The 20,224-nt window shown below is 29.2% G+C and overlaps 2 protein-coding genes across 2 annotated transcripts; both read left to right on the top strand.

Annotated features, from left to right (window-relative positions):
* Positions 1 to 5,023: 5,023 nt before the first annotated feature.
* On the top strand, positions 5,024 to 9,826 carry LOC101491682 (BEL1-like homeodomain protein 3). The gene is made up of 5 exons (XM_004500921.4): positions 5,024 to 5,503; positions 6,331 to 7,224; positions 8,095 to 8,447; positions 8,733 to 8,793; positions 8,925 to 9,826. Exons 2-5 carry the CDS (start codon positions 6,463 to 6,465, stop codon positions 9,510 to 9,512), a joined length of 1,764 nt encoding a protein of 587 aa, XP_004500978.1. The 5' UTR covers positions 5,024 to 5,503; positions 6,331 to 6,462; the 3' UTR covers positions 9,513 to 9,826.
* Positions 9,827 to 13,037: 3,211 nt separating this feature from the next.
* Positions 13,038 to 16,794, top strand: LOC101491993 (BEL1-like homeodomain protein 11). The gene is made up of 4 exons (XM_004500922.4): positions 13,038 to 14,329; positions 14,669 to 15,048; positions 15,149 to 15,209; positions 16,415 to 16,794. Exons 1-4 carry the CDS (start codon positions 13,553 to 13,555, stop codon positions 16,568 to 16,570), a joined length of 1,374 nt encoding a protein of 457 aa, XP_004500979.1. The 5' UTR covers positions 13,038 to 13,552; the 3' UTR covers positions 16,571 to 16,794.
* Positions 16,795 to 20,224: the final 3,430 nt, after the last annotated feature.

The raw sequence follows: 20,224 nt of genomic DNA, 5'->3' as shown, positions 1-20,224 counted from the left end.
AACAACTATTAATTGGTAGAAATAGTTCACACAAGCTCTACTAGAGTTTACACAAAAACACAAGAAATAAGCAAAAAGGAATAGGATCTTCTACTACATAGTAAAAATAAAATATGGATGATCTCCAACTTGATCCTCTTACATATAAAGAAAAACTATTCATTTTTTTTTTACAGAAAATAGTTGTTTGTGAAAGAAAGATTGATCACATTCTAAAAAATGATGTGATCGACATAGAAGAAATGGAAACTCGACTGATGTGGATGACATAGAAGAAAAAAACTTTGATAATAATTTTAATTGAAAAAGAGCAAATTTCAAGGAGTTGGATAATTACATACAAAGGCAATGACCATTAAACGGCAAGATAAAACTTGTGGATATGGAAGATGGATACTTTCTTGTTTACTTTTCAATAGAAGTCGACTATATGCACATTATTTATGAAGGTCCTTGGATGCTTGCATATCACTACCTCATCGTTCAACAATGGAGAAATATGTTTCTACAAAGTGCCATTGTCAGAAAGAAGGTTATGGTGTGGGTGAGAATACCCAAACTATCATTTGAACCATACAATGACATGATCTTACAACGAATTGGAACAACTCTAGGAATTATGTTAAATGTCGACCATCTCACATGTATACATTTACATTAAAATTTTGTATAAATATGCGTCGCACTCAACTTGGAACAAACTCTTGTAACTCATATTACTATTAAGAGGCACAAGTTATTTCTCCAATATGAAGGTCTCCATTTGATTTTGTTGTAACATAGAGAGTATGTTAGTATGTAAATTTAAAAATTGTGGAAGTCCTACATTGGAAAACTCTCATATATTAAAGTAGTTTTCAACTATGTGGGTTTGCTTTCACATTGAATATTTAGCATATGTGGTTTTCTTCCATCACTATATAAAAAAATGTCAAACTCTTATGAAAGACACACCAAAGTTGGTTGTTTAAAATATCAATTTTTGTCTTACGGGTAAATAGTGTTGTTGCATTCCACAATGCAAGTACACTTTTTTGTGATGGAGCACACTTTGGACTTGGGGCATGGGCTGATTTTATGAGATTGAAAAATAAATTGTATGTTTCAATGACATTAGTTAATCAAAATAAATTAAAAATTTAAATTTAATTTATTGATATTAATAATTTAGAATTATAAATAGTGGGAAGATTAAATAAATTTAATTTAATAAATAATAATAGGTTTTAGTAACAGAAAATACTGTAGGAATAGATCAATTTTTTATTTATATTTATCTAATATTTAGTGACAGACGAAACCGTAGAAATAGATTGATTCTTTATTTATATTTATCAAGTTTTTAGTGACAACCATTGTTGGCAATCCTCAAAACATGTAGTGACAGTACTCAAAGTGTAGCAAAATGCCCCTTTAAAACAATAGATATAGTGTAACTCAAAGTATTATTGACCTTTACCTACACTTTTTGATTTTGTATGTCACTAGAAGTCAATTTTCTTGTAGTGATTGTATTTTTACTAATGTTAAACTTTTACTTGATAAATATTTTGGAGAGTTTGTACCGATGTAGTCATAGCTTAACTTGTATTTTATTTTCCTTTTATATAAAGAAAGAATGGTTTTTCCACTAAAAATATATTTCAACTTCAAATACATCATCAATTTTTTATTTTAAGGTGTTGTTTATTTTGTACCAACAGTTATAGTTTTCATCCATTTCACTTTTATTGATTTGTTTTATTCCATGTCAGTTTTATTTAATTGGGATCTCTATTTGTGCTAGGGTTTTTTTTTTCTTCCTGTTTTGTGGTTTAAATACATTTACTTTTTATTCTCTTGAAGCATATATCATTTTAGATTTTTTTTATAGTTGTAGTCTTTATGTATTGATGTTTGTGCACTTTTTTATTAGGTGTAAGTGATGGAGGTAAATTTAAGCGTGTTTTACATCATGGGGGATAATTTGGTTATTTTATTCATACAAACTATTGTGGCTTAAAGACAATATGTAGAGTTTATGATTTTATGACTTAAATCACCCAAATGATCTTATTTTATTTCAGGATGATAAAGGAACAAGTATGATGCTAGACATAGTAAAAGTACATGAAATATGCATATTTTGTTGTGCACCAATTGTCACAACCAATTATAATTGAAGACATTGAGTCCAATGTTTCATAGAATGACATTGGACCTGCTGATATTGACATGGAGAAAAAGGCTAACAAATGGGAAAAAGTAGAAAATGGATATAAGACTACTGGGAGTAGTGAGGAATATAGGATAAATGAACTTGTTGATATAAATGACAAATGGAATATACACCTATCATGAAATCGAATTATTGTGTCGCTGGTTTATCCCAAACAACAACAACATAAGAAAAGAGAAATAGAATTTGGGTTCATAATGAATTTGTTTTGCAATAATGTATGGTTTATTTGGTTTTCTTATAAATGAGAAATAAAATTTGGATTTATAATGAAATGGTTTTTGTAGAAGTATACATAATTTTTGTTGACAATAAAGAACAACGATTAATTGGTAGAAATGGTTCACACAAGTTCTGTTAGGGTTCACACAAAAACACAAGAAATAAGCAAAGAGTAATATGATCTTCTCGTATGTAGTAAAAATAAAAGATGGACGATCTCCAACTTGATCATCCTACATACAAAGAAAAACTATTTTTTTTTTAAGGGAAAATAATTGTCTATGAAAGAAAAATTGATCACATTCTCAAAAATAATGTGATCGACGTGGAAGAAATGGGAACTTGACCTTATGTGGATGACATAGAAATCCAACTGCAAGACCCCAGATGGGATCATTGGTCCCAATCATGGAAAAAAAAATTGATAATAACTTTAATGGGAAAAGAGAAAATTTCAAGGTGTTTGATAATTTCAATAGACGCCGACTATATGCACGCTCTATATGAAGATCCTTGGATGCTTGCAAATCACTACCTCATCGTTCAACGATGGAGAAATATGTTTCTACAAAGTGCCATTGTCAGGAAGAAGGTTATGGTGTGGGTGAGAATACCCAAACTACCGCTTGAACCGTACAATGACATGTTCGTACAACAAATTGGAACAACTCTATGAACTATGTTAAATGTCGATCATATCACATGTATACATTTACATGAAAATTTTGTGTGAATATGCATCAAATTCAACTTTGGAACAACCTCTTGTAACTCATTTTACTATTAGAGGGCACAAGTTATTTATCCAATACGAAGGTCTCTATTTGATTTTGTTGGAACATAAAGAGTATGTTAGTATGTGAATTTAAAAATTGTGGAAGTCCTACATTGGAAAACTCTCATATATTGAGTAGTTTTCAACTACGTGGGTTTGCTTCCATATTGAATATTTAACATATGTGGGTTTGCTTCCATTACTATATAAAGAATGTCAAACTTTTGTGAAAGACACACCAAAGTTGGATGCAACTTCCAACTTTTTTTCTCCCTCTTCTGCTCGATACACTTTTGAGCCATTTCTTCCCTTTATTTACGTCCTTCGATTTTTAAGTGGTCCTAATACCACTATCATTTTAGAGCGGTTTTGTGTAGTCCCTTCAATTTTTAAGTGATTCTAATACCATTTTAGAGTGGTTTTTGTGCCGTAATTCTTTCGTTTTATGAGTGTTCAAAGTACCCCATTACGAGTGGCTTTAACTACCATATTGAGAGTGACTTTAAGCGTCATATTGATAGTGTAATTATAGAACGTTTTTCTACGGTACATTAGAACTACAATACAATTTGTTTTGACTGTTATATCCTAGGGACTTCGTGGTTGATAGTCTGCCTTACATAATTTGGGCAATGTCGCGAAATATCTTAAAGAGAACGATCTAATTCGCAACTTAACTCAGTAATATCTTCGCTGACTGAAATTTATTTTGAAATTTATCTCAAAACTAAAATGCAACATATTTGCTTAGTATGCATGCGATATGGGCATAAAAAGGAGAATTGTAACTAATTCATTGGTGAAACAAACATTGGAACAACGACAAACATAGAGTCTTACTCATATCATTCTTAAAATCAATTATGTTCATGTTGTCACTATAATTTATAATCGATTTACTCTCATTTATCATCTCCAACCTCTTCTTATCGATGTCATGTCTATTATCCACCTCCTATGTTAGATTTATTGAAGCACATCACATTTATTGTAAAACAAACTTTGCAGACGTTTTGACTTTAATTAGTCACGATGAAGATTTTTCTATGATTCTATTAGACTATATTTTTGCTAATATAAACTTTTGCATGATAAATATTTAGGGGAGTTTGTACCATGTAGTCATATAGCTTAACTTGTTTTTTATTTCCCTTTTTATATAAAGAAAGTATGGTTTTTCCGCTAAAGATATATTTCAACTTCAAATAGATCATCAATTTTGTATTTCTTAAAATTAATTAATTATTTTTATATTTATAAAAGTTAATTTTACAAAATAATTAAATTTTAATTGACAATCTATCAGCTATAAATTATTGTCGTAAACAAACTTTTCAATTATAAATTGTAAGCTACCAACCATAAGCTATAACTCTCACCTAGCTAATCGGCTATCATAGTTAAATTTTACCAAACAAACCTTAAATAAGGTATTAATCATACTTTATTGACCTTTGTACTCAATTTAAAATGATGAATATCCGCTTCTCTTAACAACCGAAAGGTTAACAAAGATAAAAGTGAGAAGTGTAGCGTTTATTTCAATACTAGAATAAAAAATGAAGAATATGGATGAGCACGTAACAATAAGATAACCTAGTGGTTGTATAAGAGAAGGTAGTGATCCGTGGGTCGCAGTTGCGATAAAAGACAGAAAGCATAGCATGGACATAGGGGGATGGACGGACGCGTGAATTTGTCACTTTCACCTACTCCTAATAGCGAATCCACCCAACCTCATTTTGTATCCATTAATTAAATAATTAATAATTCTTAATGCTTAAACTATAGGTTTGTGTTTAACAAGGAACGGTTACAAGTTACAGACAGCTCCACCAACTGGTGGTTACGCTTTGAACCCTTAATTTCAAGCAACACAACTTAACATAACAACCACCTTCTCTCTTCTCTTCTTCTTTCCACACGCCCCGCTATTTTTCATTACCCATTTGTCACACGTGACAAACTCGATAATCATTGGCGCTCAATTTTACTAATTATTTTTTCCTTTTCACCAATATTTTTAAATATTAGTAATAAAAAATGTAGTAGTTGGTGTTGCCAAGTAAACGAGTTAATAATAATAAATATATTTTTTAATTTAATAATTATTATTATTTGATTGGTTGGTTGGTACCGTTCTTCCAATGATAAGGTGGTCGGTCTTTTGTTTGAAATGCAAAAAAATATATATCTGTTGGGATTGGCATTTGTCTTGGCTTCTTCTAACTCCATTTCTGAATTTTTTATTGCTCTAAACTGTCTCTGCCTTTCGCTTCGCCTCTTGGGTATTTCTTTCTTCTTTTAATCTTTTTTATTTTTTTTATTTTTTATGTTCATTGATATTTGATTTATGATGTGTTTTCATTGATATTTGTTTCCTTTTCTTTTTTAAAGAAGGTTGCGATGATGATATGGTAGTACTAAGATAATCTCCTTGTAGTAAAGTATGAGTGATGTCATAGTGGTGTTTGAATTTGATAACTGAAAAGCGGAAAATTAGAATGCTGTGAAGGTTAATTACTGTGTGTATAGTGAATGGAAAAAGTGATTATAATTTTTAGAACCAATGCAATGAGTGAGGTACTTTAAAGAGTGTTTGATTTTTTTCTTCATGATTATTTGTTCTGTTCTTGATTGATTAGTTCTTCCCTGTTTGAGCCATCTTTTTATTTGTTCTCAATTTCTCATGATTGTGTGTTTGGACAAGTGGAATTTGATGGTTTTCTAGCCTTCTTGTTGTTTGTCAAATTGCCACCACTTTCTCATCACAATCTAGTTTCAAACCGGATTGAATAAAAGAGAACCAAACAGCGCACAACTCGCTTATGACACTTGCTGATTCTTTAGCTTCTTAGATAAATGTTATGCTTAAGAGATTGAATTGAAATTGCATTCCTATTATATGCTATGCATATTTTTGAGTCAGACATATGCTAATACTATACACTAATTTCTTTTTATGTTTTATCTTATCTCCCCCACCTCCAAAAACTGTATATTTTATTCAATAATAATAATGATGAGCTTTTGATTTTCTTTTAAGCAACAAAAGAGAAAATTTATTGATGAGTTTTTTTTTTTTAAATTGAAAATCATTGTTACCATGAAACAGAATATCAGAGGAAATGCTACACATTGAGCTCATCATTGCCAATTATTTTCCAATCCTAAGAATTGAAAGAGATATCAAGCTGATTTCATAGTTGTGAAGAAACCAGTTCTTGTTCCAATTTTGTAACTTGCAATGTATCCCAACCAAGCATTCTCTTCAGGATCCTATGCAGATATGTACACCGTGACTCCTCTATTACCTCATAACTGCTACAATGAATCATTAGGAGAACAAAATGAAGCCATCACAACTATGCAATCCATTGATGAACATTCCAATGCTTGCAACTCTCATGTAGATAGTGACCAAAATATACATCAGTGTCATGGTTTATCTCTTAGTCTAGGGACACTGTTGCCTTCTACCGCATCTGTTTCTCCATTTCAATATCAGTATCACGACACTGGTTTTGTGACGTTAATGAATGCTTGTCTTCCAAACTTAAATGGAACTAGTACTACTTTATCCAGAGATGATGATGACAACATGCATAAGGAGTTGGAAAGTGCTGAATGTATGCCAACCTTTCATCATGAAATTACCAAAAGGGAAGGTTTTCGCACTCTTCACCCCTCAGATCAATGCTTTCAGGGATCACAAGGTTTTTCTAATATTTTTCTAAACTCACAATATCTTAAGGCTACACAGGAGTTACTTGATGAGATAGTTAATGTAAGAAAGGCTTTGAAGCAGCATGGAATGGAAAAACAAGAAAAAACCAGTGACATTGGATTAGATAACTCTAAAGATGCTGATGGAAAAGAAACCAGTCATTCTATGCAAATGTCTTCAGGTCCTAATGGTGATAATTCCAATTCTTGTTGTGAATTATCCCCAGCTGAACGGCAGAATTTGTTGGATAAGAAGACTAAGCTTTTGTCCATGTTGGATGAGGTAAACCTTTCAACCCATATTATTTGATTGGATTTCATGTTTTCTTTTATTGCATTGTCATAGTGAATGTTTTAGATTGGTGAAATTTGCTAGAATCGTTAATGTGATTTCGGCAAAAACTATATCTTAAACTTCAACAAAATCACAATATGATTTATTCGAACTCACTGAAATTTTAAACATGCAGTTGGTTTAGTCAAGTAACCATTTACCTTGTATAAGTTGAATAACATATAACATCATATCAAACAAATTTTTTTTTGATAGTAACCTGTTTTATTACTGACTGTTACTCTTTTCTGTGAAAGTGCATTTATGTTAAAAAAATTTAAAAAGCATATGTTCTTTTACACTATTTGAAAGAGCTCTGGTGTACTTACTTTCATGATTTGAAGAGATTCCAATTGCCTAAACAGCAATGAATTGATTCCAAAAGGTTAACTGTCACATCAGATTGTGAAAGTGTACCACCAGAAAAGCCACTCATTAAACGATTGATATTGATAGAAAGTTTATTAGTTTTCACGTAATATTTTCTGTTTCAACTAATATGAAAGTTGATTAATTATGAAGGTATAATATTACTATACAGATATATTATGAGTCCGTTTGGTTGCAAGGTGATTTTTTTACTCAAAATCATTGCAAAATTTTCCAAAACCAAGCAGAGGCTTGGTTTTATAGCTTCTGTAAAATCATGGCAGAAGCATGGTTGAACCCGAGTTTCAGTTTACGCTGTATGCCTATATCTATGTCTACATTTGTATGTGCTCTAGTGTTTGAACTGCATGTTGAAAACATTGTTAGTTACGACAATGTTGGTGTTGGCTAAATGCTGAATCCATAATCCTTTCTTTGTGCTGGTTGTAGGTAGATAAAAGATACAGACAGTACTGTCATCATATGCAGACAGTGGTATCATCTTTAGATATGGTTGCTGGGTGTGGAGCAGCAGAACCATATACTTCACTTGCACTGCGAACAATTTCACGCCATTTTCGCTGCTTGCGCGATGCTATCAGCAGCCAAATTCAAGTGATTCAAAGGAACCTTGGGGAACAAGAAGGAATACCTCGTCTCCGGTATGTTGATCAACATCTTAGACAACAAAAGGCACTTCAACATCTTGGTGTTATGCGACAAGCTTGGAGGCCTCAGAGAGGACTTCCCGAAAACTCTGTTTCAATACTTCGCGCTTGGCTCTTTGAGCATTTTCTTAATCCGTATGTCTTACTTTTCCCTCTACCCTCTGTTTGGAGAAACAATTTAATAAAATACTTATAAGTACTTATCATTGTATCATGTAATTAATTATATATAAATTATAAGTTGTTTTCATAAACTATTTTAAATGCTTATATGAGTAAATAAACCAATTCAAACAGACACTTAGTCCTGTACTCATTTTTTCAATTAATGCAACTGTGTCTTATTACTCTACTTTCATAATAATTTATATTAATGTTTGTTTTAATACAATTCCTCTTTCATTTGATGATCGATACCAGTTATCCTAAGGATTCAGAGAAAATTATGCTAGCTAGGCAAACTGGTTTAACCAGAAATCAGGTACAATTATAATGAATTAATTATTTTTTTCTTTCTAAACTATACAGCATTATTATCTAACTTAAATAACTGACAACGAAGTTTCTTTATTTATTGAGACATCATTAATATCATATGGTATGATACATCAGGTGGCAAATTGGTTCATCAATGCACGTGTACGTCTTTGGAAACCAATGGTTGAGGAAATATACAAAGAAGAGTTTAGTGATTCTAAAAGAGATTGCGTTCAAGAGTTTGATAATAATAATAAATCAGAAGAGTCACATGAAAACAATGTAATTACAAGTGATAATAATACTAATATCCAAGCTGGACAATTTCATGGGTTGAAGTCAGAACAAACCTCTTGCACTACAGAACAATATGGAGAGAAAAGAATGCAGGGTAATCAAAGGTTGAGCGCGAAAAATGGCTTTTATTCAAGTAGTGGTGGCACACAAATAGCTTCTGATTCTGCCACATATGAATTATCAGAGTTGGGTAACTTTTCTTCTGTGGGTGGCCACCACCACGTTTCTCTTGCATTGGAGTTGAGGAACTGTGAAAGCGATGTATTAGCTATATCCGATGATGCCATACAAAAAAGACATAATAATCATAATCAGACATTGGCTTCTTCTTCAGACTCTGATTTACTAGATTATCATTTTACAGATTCTGGAAAGCAACAACACAGGTTTGGCAATACTCATCTGTTGCATGAGTTTGTCGTATGAAATTAAATCTAGCAAAAGATATACATTTTATTTTTTTATGATATAATTTTTTTTAAAAGGGTATCTTATTCTCATCTCTGGAAAGGTGTACCAACATAAAGCTGAAAAGAGAAAGAAAAGCATATGCTATTTTTTTTTTTTTAATTCATTCGCGTTGCCCCCATTTTGTTAATAAAGTGATGTAAATCATAAACGTACAAAAAATATACAGATAGGTATATATGTTTTAGAAGATATTCATTTACTTGTGTAATAATATTACAGATCATTGGTTGTATCTGCAGGCAATTTTTTGTAAAAGGATATAAGGAACATATCTTGTGCATTAATGTTGAATAAGAAATTGTATGAAAATAAAAGGTAACAAGTACGATGTGAATGTACTGGCTCTTCTGTAGTAAATTTATTTATGACATGTCGTGTGGTCCATATGCACACCTTGGTCAGTAATTAACCTCCTTGGCTAATAGGTAGTTATGCATTTTCTTGCTAGAAATAAATGGTAACTTTCTCTTAATTTTAGTTATTTTAGGAATTTTTTTTTCTCTCATGGTAAAACAATAATAGTAAAACAGGATTCAAATTAATGAAAGTTGAAACAGGTTTTATAAGCATGGTTGCATTAATAATGTAGTATTTTATAAATCAGAAAGAGTAAATAGATAAATTAGTTATTAAATTATAAATATATGTCAAAATAATGTTTTAGTTTTGTAAATTAACAATACAACTTTGAAATTATAAAATATCATTAAAAAGAATTCTTAAATTGACAAATTTTATAATAAATGAATTGATTTCGATTAAAAATAATGCAATTTATATTTAAATACATTTATATAAAAATGAATTAAACAATAAAGTTTTAAAATTAAAAATTTACAGTGAATGCAAAAGCTTCAAACATATGATCAATATATGGCTCTTTTACATTGATCATACATCAATGTCATTAAGATTATTTTAAAAAAAAAATAATTTTTATAAGTAATTAAAATTATGCATAAATTAACTATTGATAAATTAGTCATTAATAGACCTAAATTTCTTACTGAAATTAGTCTCAAATATGATGATCTTGGATCAATATGTAACGATCAGATGTTCAATTTAAAAAGAAGTGAAATATATTGATTGACATTAAATGTATTTACCAATTTGAAGAGGAAAAAACTACTCCGTCTTATATCAAATATAACATATAGTTATAATAATAAAAATTATTCTATTTAGTTCAACTCCCTCTTATATCATATATAAGATGAAATTATATTAATAAAAAATATTTTATTCATTCAAAATTTTAGATTAAATATATTCATTTATATCGATTTAATTTTTTATTTTATTATTTAAGACAAAAAGAAAACGTTTAGATTGATTCTTACAATTTTTATAATCATGCTATAATTGCAAAGCATGACCCGGAAATTTATTGAACACAAGAATTTTCTCTAATCTCATAAATTTTTTCTACAAGGGGAGTCACATGAAACTCCTAATAAGTTAGTCGAGCCCAAATCTTTTAGAAATCGAAGTAACCTAATCGGTTCCTACAATTTGGATGAGTAATAAGTAATTTGTATATTAAGTAACAAAATTAGAAATGAATTGATTTGATGAAGGTATGCGCCTGGCTTTTAACAGGGCAAGGTTACGGAAGGAGATAGTGACAAGAGGTGGAGTCCAAAGGAACAAAAAAATGGCAATCATTGTCCAAAGGGACCAAATAACGATCCCCAAAATCAGTATTAGACTCAATGTGTTGGGGGGCCTGGGGGCAACACCAACACTAACACCGTTCTAGTTTATTTTATTTTAGAGTTTATGGTAATAATATTATTATTGCTTTTAATTTGATGCTAAATTGTGATAATCAGTGTCCTTTCAACATCCCTATGGCTATGCATGCCAACAATACAATAGAATAGGTAAGGTGAAAAAATTAAAGTAAAAAAATATTCGATCACAAGCTGACAATCCTAGAAGTGAGAGTGTGTAAATGTAAAAGATAGCCCACTTTTTTCTTTCTCTTTTCATTTTGCACAATACAATGAGTTTCACTTTAACCCTATGGAGGGAGGGCTCCCCCCATTAATATACCATCATCGAAGGTGGTTTTCTTTTGTTTTTGAGTCTCCCAAAAAAATATAACTGCAGGGACCAAATTGATGCTTTATAGTCAGCAAAATTGGGGACCATTTTATTTTTCTGTCATTTTCTATGTTTTCAAACTTAGCCAATTAAATTGCCTTCTTTAACAACTGCGTCGACATAGACAGACTCATAGGTCTGAGGGTAGATACATAGATTATATAGATTATATAGATTAGTAGAGATATAGATATATAGTATATAGGGAAGAAAAGAAAACTACTTGTATTGTTATATTCATTCAATTTAATTACTAGTGTTATTATTTTTTACTATATCAAAGCCTTTTTTGCATCATTGTTGAAACTTGAAACTGCAAGGGCCAAGGGCTATAAACGTGCTGTGGCTGCCCTCAGGTCCACTTCCACACTGCCTTTAATTTCTACCCTTCCAATTTCTGGATATACTATTAATTAAAATTATTAATACCATTTTCTTTTCAAAATTGCGATACTTTTCTAATGCAATTTTTTAAGATAAATTTTAAGGTATTATTCACATTAAGTTAATGTTTAAAAATTATTTAAATTATTAACGAAGATCGACAATAGTTTTTAAAAATATGAATTAATAATTTTGTTGTCTTTATGTTTTAAAATAATAATTTATTAATGTTAGTTTGACAAATTAAATTTAATAAATATATTTATTTTTATTTTGATCAAGTCATTATCTTATATATAAAATATAACTAAATCATTTCAAAAAATGTGTTCGATCTTTATTAAAATTTTGATTAATTTGCACTTATCTACTAGTGGATTATCTATGTAATTGCAACCATGCTTAAGTACGAGCTTGCTTTTTATCATTATGGAAAACCTGTTATTGTCTTGCCTTGGGATGAATTAATTGTTTAGCTTTGATTAATTTTTTACTTATAAATCTATTTACTTTCTGGATGAGATGATTCAAGTTGCTTTGGGCCTCGCTTTACTAGCCATTGCAGTTAGTTCTATGCTACTAAAAAAATTACTAGAGTTTTTGGGTAATAAAAATGGTTGTTTCTTTAAAAAAATATTTCTACAAAACAAATATTAACAAGTGTCTCAAAAGAACGAAAAATAAAAATATATTGAAATTTGTACTTTTAAAAATACTATTTTCTATACACAATTTCTTTTTTTTTTTTTAGCAAATGTGTTAACTGGACTCTTTTTATAATACCACTTCAGTAACTCTTTTAAAGCTACTAATTTTTAACTTAATAAAAAAATAGGAGTTTTTATGTTTTTTTTTTTCTTTCTAAACAATTTGTTTGCATCTTAACTCTGTGAATATAAGTAGTTTGAGTTAATAGGTAAAAAACAGTTCTGCAATCTGTTTGTCCTGTTTTTCAAGTTGCTTACACATATTTGAAACCCCAAAATTTGATACATGCTCTTCACAGATATTTTTCTCTGAAATTAAATCACAAATCCTAAGTAATAAATATACATTAGTATGTAGTAAGTAGTATCCTCCAAGTTTGGTTTTGAGTGATCAAATTTTGTTAGCTGCTCTATTCTCCTTCTCCCACCAAACATGAAACTTGGAAGTTGATTGTGACTACTGATTATCCACTGCTCAACATCAATGTTGTACGGATTCACCACTTTCTGTGTTTATGTCTATTATTTATTATCAAGTCATGTCTTCAGAATATATAGCTTTTTGCTCAAATAGTTTCTTCAGTACGTAAAAAACACAGTGTTGATTCCATTCCCCTTCATACTTATCCTTTTCTCTCTTCTTTCACTGTTGTGGTGAGATTCACATCTCACACGCCTCATCAATTTTCCAATTATTAAAGTTAGACACATCACACACACATACACACAAAAAAGGACTCATCATAGATATATATATACTTATCCAAAATCCAAATAACTTTCTCTACCATTATTATGTCAAACTCAATGACCCATCAAAATCAATTTGAGAACCACCAAGAGCTAATAAGTTGTTATGGTTCTTCTTCTTTGAGAAACAACAACAATGCAGCATATCCTCACGAAACACTAACATATCCTAACATTGAATCAATTGGAGACAGAATAATATCAAGAACAGTGAACCTAGTGCAAGGTTCTGAATCTGAAATGAGCCACACAAGACATTTGATGGATCTTTTAGGCGCAGCAAACGAGAACAATCACCAGCAACAAGGCCTATCCCTTTCATTAAACTCTCACATGTTTGTTGATGAATACAACAGACACCGTTCCTTAAATCAAGCTCTCATCAACCCAAGTTACTTCATGTCACAACCACAAGAGACAACAAGGGATGAAACTTGTAATCATCAACCTGTTGAGAATTTAACAAGTGACTATTTTTTCAGTGGTGGAAATTTTCCATCTTCTTCTAATAACAACAACTCAATATTGAACAACCGTTCTCCTTCCACTTCTTATGGACCTGAGTCTTTTGCTGCTATTATTGGAAACTCTAGATACCTCAAACCTGTACAGTCACTTCTTGAAGATCTTGTTGATGTTGGTGGAAATGTGATTGATAGAATGAACGAAAAGTATGCTGAGAAGTTGTTTCATGGGAGTAGAACAGGTGCCAGGACACTGTCCTCAGAGCTTAAAGCTGAGTTGAGGAATAATGGACATTTATTGGCTGATAAACATGAACATCAAATCAAAATTGCAAAGTTGATTGCTTTGTTGGATGAGGTTGGTCTTCTCTTCTTGATTTACTAATTAAGCTCTTTGGGTTACTCACACTTTGATGATGTTATTGTTATTTATGTAATGCCAACACTTCAAATTGAAGTTGTGTTTAGAGTCTAATATGTGTGACAAGACATTGATACATATAGTTACATTTGATTAAAATTGTTACTATTGGTGTCAATGTTTCAGTGGTGTCGTGTTTAGCATCTGTGTCAATAATTCATAGATAATCATGGCTCACATTTTTTGCACGTTTGAGTGGTGTTGTGTTTGGTGTCTGTGTGGTGTTTGGATTTGAAATTGATGTGTTTGGTTTTGTTGTGTTTAATGTATTTTCAGGTTGAGAGTAGATATGAGAAATACTACCATCAAATGGAAGAAGTAGTGTCATCTTTTGAAATGATAGCAGGTCTAGGAGCTGCAAAATGTTACACTGCTTTGGCACTTCAAGCTATGTCTAGACATTTTTGTAGCTTAAGAGATGCAATAATGTCACAAATAAATGTTGAGAAAAGAAAACTGTTTCAAGATTTACCTAAAATCAATAATGGATTATCTCAACTTAGCTTATTTGAGAGAGATAGTAGACAGAATAGAATGTCTCTTCAACAACTTGGAGTTATTCAAAACCAAAGGCAAGTATGGAGACCTATTAGAGGGTTGCCTGAAACCTCTGTTGCAATTCTTCGTGCTTGGCTCTTTGAACACTTTCTTCACCCGTAAGCTTATCAAAATTATGTTCTTTTTGTTTTTTTACTATGTTCTTCTATCAATTTCTACTTTACTGAAAAGCTAATTTGATGTTTCATTCCCCTGCAGCTATCCTAATGATTCAGAGAAGTTAATGCTGGCTTCCCAAACAGGTTTAACTAAAAATCAAGTAATTCCCTATCCAAAAACTACTCATTTTCCTTCTTTTTATAATAAACCCTTGATTTGGTTGTGTATCACTGTCTTCTATTTAATCTATAAAATTCATTAAAGTAATTAGTTGTTTGTAAAGTTCTCCTCTCTTGTCAAATATAAGCAAAGTATAGTTAAAGGATATAAATTTAAATCAAATCTATTAATATCTAATTAACCCATTTTATCGGAAGGAGTATATGATATATGTTGTTTAGTCCATGGAGTACATGAAAGTTGGTCACGCTGGTGCTAGCCAAAATATTGGAGGAAGTTGGGAGCGACAAATATTAATTAATTTTTTTAAAAGTTATACGGTTTTTATTTAGAGTTTTACACAATTCATATATAGTAGATAAGTTGTAAAAGTTATAATTTTAATTATAACAAGTTTTATAATTTTCACACGTCAATAGAACTTCACACAATTCAACCAAATAAAATATATTAATTGTACGATTTTCATTGTTGAAAATTTTCTTCTTGTAAAAATGTATTAAGTTTCTTATGTTTAAGTATCGTGTCACTCCTAAAAAATAAACATATTAATTAAAATAATTTACAATTAAAAAAAAGTATATAAGTGAAAAAGAAAAAAAGATATTTTGATAATTTATCATTATTATATATATATAAATAACTAATAATATATAGTTATTATATATGTAAAAAAAAATACAAAAAATATAGAAGATGGCGTTGCTCTCAACCGCTCTCGAGAGATTCTTCGCCGTTGCTACTAGCATTTCCAAAGGGGACTCGAGTGACCAATTAAACAACCATTTTGGTTTTTATGTGTCAGACAATATTATTACTGTTGTCTTAAATATATCAACATTATAGACACATTTTTTTATGTATGTATGTATGTTTGTCTAACCAACACAAAACACTAAGATGTTTTTGTAATTTCAATTAATTCAAGGACTATAATTTATTGTAATTTCAATTAATTCAAGGACTATAATTTAACATATATTTTTTTTTTTTATAAAAATAAATGATATTCATTCATGTGATAAAATATATCGAACTAATAGAGATGTTTGTTTAGTAATTTAGGAATTAAATTAGAAAGATATTAATGCTTCAAATACTAAATTGAGAATTTATTTTAAAAAAACAAAACATGCTATCGTGTTATAAATGATGTTGATGTTAGTGTATTTATTGTTGCATCAGGTCTCAAATTGGTTCATAAATGCTCGAGTACGGTTATGGAAACCAATGATAGAAGAAATGTACAAAGAAGAGTTTGGAGACTCTTCTGAAGATTCCAACCCACCTGCGAACAATTTTATGTCAAGGGATGATGTCACAGATTGTGTGGAGGACTGAATTAAAACCACAGTGGATAAAAAAAAAATTGGCCTTCACAATTAATTTTCTCCAAAATCAGGAGAGAAAATATTATTATGTAAGATTACAAGATGAGCCAATATGTTTTGAGGTGAATTTATAGTTTTTGAAATTCATGATTAATGATGTTCATTAGATTAGTAACCAGTCCACCGTTTTGGCCCATCTTGAGGATTTTATTGTCTCATGTCAGGTTTGATATTTATACTCTGTTTATAAATACTATTAGCACTAACAAATTCATTTAAAATTTCTATCATAATTACTTCTAGTAATTGTTATTTATGAGTATGTCAAGTTTTGTCTTGTCATAAACGACATAGCAATTTTATTAGATTTAATTTCGTTTATTTTAAAATTTAAATTAATTGAATAAAAAAAATTATGTTGATTGATAAGTTTACGAACACACTTTTTATCTGATAAAATTAATGGACCGATAATAAAAAAGATAAGTTATTAAAGTTTATGATTAGTCATTGAATATTATATTTTAAGAAAAACAAAATTTGAGATTTTTGAAAACATTTTTTTTAAAATATCAATGTTTAAAAAAAAATTAAATCTAACTTTTACAATTTTTTAATACAAAAAATAAATTCAATTTTTTGGTATACAAGTTAATAACCTTGTACTCTCAATAAATAATTAAAAACTGTTAGGGGTAGAATTGGGATTTCATGCGTTTAGTTGATTGAGAGTGGGTGTAAGATGACTATTGGAGGGGTACGAAGAATATTTTTATTAGATTCAAGATTTGTTAATTTGCTTAGATCTATCTAGTAAGCCCATAAATGTCGAAGATTCATACCCCCCATTTTTACCTCCCACCCCCTCAATCATGTGTAAAAGACCATTTTACCCTCAGTTTCATCTATTAAAACCCAAAAAAAATTTGACTTTCCTTTTTTACCCAATTTCTTCGAAAGTTTGTAATATCTGAATATGATCCTACCCACCCCTCGAACATTTGAAAGTTCCAAATCTCAAAAGTAAGTAAAAATTCGAATATTTCAAATATTCGAAATGTATGAAACCTCAAATCGTTCCAAAGTTTGTATCATGTTGAAAGTTTTGAAATGGAAGTCTCGAAAGTTTGAAAGTTTAGAAACATAGAAAGTTTCGAAAGTTTCATGGAATTAGAAAGTTTCGAAATGGTTGATGCTCGAAGAAATAAAAATTTCGAAATAGAGGTCGAAAATATGAAATTTTCGAAGTATATTTTTCCAAAAAATAATGAAACTTTATGAAAGTTTCGAAATGCAAAATTTTGCAAAACTTTCGATATATGTTGAGTTTCGAAAATTTGGTATTAATGGAAAGTTTCGAAATACATTTTTATTAGTAATAAATTAACAGTAATAAATAATAATAAATTTATGGTAATAAATTAATAGTAATAATAAATTTGATATTTAATTTCGGAAGTTTCAGACATTTAAAAAAAAAATTGAAAGTTTCGAAATTGAATTACTTCGAATGTTTGAGATTTTCGAAGTATATGTGCATTGAAAGTTTCAAATTCATCCAAACTTTCGACGTTTTCTGGAAAAAATATATTTCGAAAATTTCATATTCATCCAAAATTTCAAAATTTCTGGAATATTTCATTTCGAAAGTTTGGTATTTTTCCAAAGTTTTGAAATTAGTAATTTTTTCTGCATAATTACATTTCGAAAGTTTCAAATTTTACAAAACATTCGAAAATTGTGGTGGAAAACTGAAATGGAAATTTTTTCCATAATTTTATACAAATTAAATAAGGGTAAAATAGTCTTTAAAAAAATTGGAGGAGTGGGAGGTAAAAATGAGGGAGTGCGTTGTACAAAACCCTTCATAGGCTTGCCAAATCCGAGTTTCAGGTATAAAATGGACGTGAAGTTGGGATTGGAGTTGCATTTAAGTGGGGGTGTACTCTAGAAGGTGGAAGAAGAAGTTATAAAAAACACAGACTTTCAACTACTCGTTTTAATTAGCATAAAAAACATTCTAAAAAAAAATATGAAAAACGTAGTTTTGGAGTATGATCAATATTAGATAATTTAAATTTGAAAGTAAATTTTAATTTTTTAAAATAAAAATTAATCTTAAAATTTGGATCATTGACTTTGATCAATAATTTAATAAACATAAATAGTGTGAAAGTGTGTAGTCATAGAATTGTGAATCACAACCAATAATTTTAAGGAAAATGGGTCTAACGTTGAAGAACGAGTAAGTGGATAATTTCCGGATTCAAAAAATGTAAAAATATTTGAAATTGATCACCATATTTGTATGAATTAGTAAATTAAAAGGGTGTCGAGGAAAATGTGAAAATTAAGCATAAACTAAAAAACTCATATACGCGTAAAGATAACATTTAAATCTTAAAAAATTTGTCAGTCATAGTAATAACTAATCTAAGATACAAATCTTGAAGATATCTCTCTAATACGAGTTAATACATTTTAATAATAATGAAATATTAGTAGGTTTGATGCAAAATATAACACATAAAAAAAATTATAATATAGACATGATTCACCATAGACTATTATTAAAAAATATTTAAAATTTTTGTAATAGCTAGCGTAATCTTATAAAAATAGACACTAATAATAACAGTCATTCTTATAATTGAGACAATCAGAAAAAAAAATAAAAATACATAATATATATATATATATATATATATAGCATTAAATCGAAATCAATTAAAAAATATCTTATTGATAAAGATAAATCGTATCTTCTTATTTTTAAAAAAACATCGTTTAAATTATTATAATTTTTAAATACTTATCGAAGACCATTTATCAAAGTAGAACTCACTTAACATATAATATATTAAAATTTAACATTTAGAAAATAAAATATTTCTACGTATTGTATTAAAAAATTAAAAACAATACATGTATTATCATGCGACCTAACCACGTCGATCCGGTTTGCCTCTTCATTTTTTCATCGATTTTTCTTCACTTCTACTATTTTTCATTAAAAAAAAATAGCATCCACAATTGCTTCTTCTCTTTCGATTTTCACTTGTTCTCGAAAGTCGAGGAAAATGTGAAAATTAAGCATAAACTAAAAAACTCATATACGCGTAAAGATAACATTTAAATCTTAAAAAATTTGTCAGTCATAGTAATAACTAATCTAAGATACAAATCTTGAAGATATCTCTCTAATACGAGTTAATACATTTTAATAATAATGAAATATTAGTAGGTTTGATGCAAAATATAACACATAAAAAAAATTATAATATAGACATGATTCACCATAGACTATTATTAAAAAATATTTAAAATTTTTGTAATAGCTAGCGTAATCTTATAAAAATAGACACTAATAATAACAGTCATTCTTATAATTGAGACAATCACATAAAAAAATAAAAATACATAATATATATATATATATATATATATAGCATTAAATCGAAATCAATTAAAAAATATCTTATTGATAAAGATAAATCGTATCTTCTTATTTTTAAAAAAACATCGTTTAAATTATTATAATTTTTAAATACTTATCGAAGACCATTTATCAAAGTAGAACTCACTTAACATATAATATATTAAAATTTAACATTTAGAAAATAAAATATTTCTACGTATTGTATTAAAAAATTAAAAACAATAC

Source organism: Cicer arietinum, chromosome 5, assembly GCF_000331145.2.
Source record: "Cicer arietinum cultivar CDC Frontier isolate Library 1 chromosome 5, Cicar.CDCFrontier_v2.0, whole genome shotgun sequence".
NCBI lineage: Eukaryota > Viridiplantae > Streptophyta > Magnoliopsida > Fabales > Fabaceae > Cicer > Cicer arietinum.
Note: the sequence above shows the minus strand (reverse complement) of the source record. Positions and strands in the feature narration are given on the sequence as shown.

Bases quoted from the DNA above. Each gene is read 5' to 3' on its own strand.
- LOC101491682 (XM_004500921.4), top strand. From the start codon at position 6,463: ATGTATCCCAACCAAGCATTCTCTTCAGGATCCTATGCAGATATGTAC. The intron at 8,448-8,732 runs GTATGTCTTACT...GATCGATACCAG, and splicing joins TTTGAGCATTTTCTTAATCC to TTATCCTAAGGATTCAGAGA. The intron at 8,794-8,924 runs GTACAATTATAA...ATGATACATCAG, and splicing joins CTGGTTTAACCAGAAATCAG to GTGGCAAATTGGTTCATCAA.
- LOC101491993 (XM_004500922.4), top strand. From the start codon at position 13,553: ATGTCAAACTCAATGACCCATCAAAATCAATTTGAGAACCACCAAGAG. The intron at 15,049-15,148 runs GTAAGCTTATCA...ATTCCCCTGCAG, and splicing joins TTTGAACACTTTCTTCACCC to CTATCCTAATGATTCAGAGA. The intron at 15,210-16,414 runs GTAATTCCCTAT...TTGTTGCATCAG, and splicing joins CAGGTTTAACTAAAAATCAA to GTCTCAAATTGGTTCATAAA.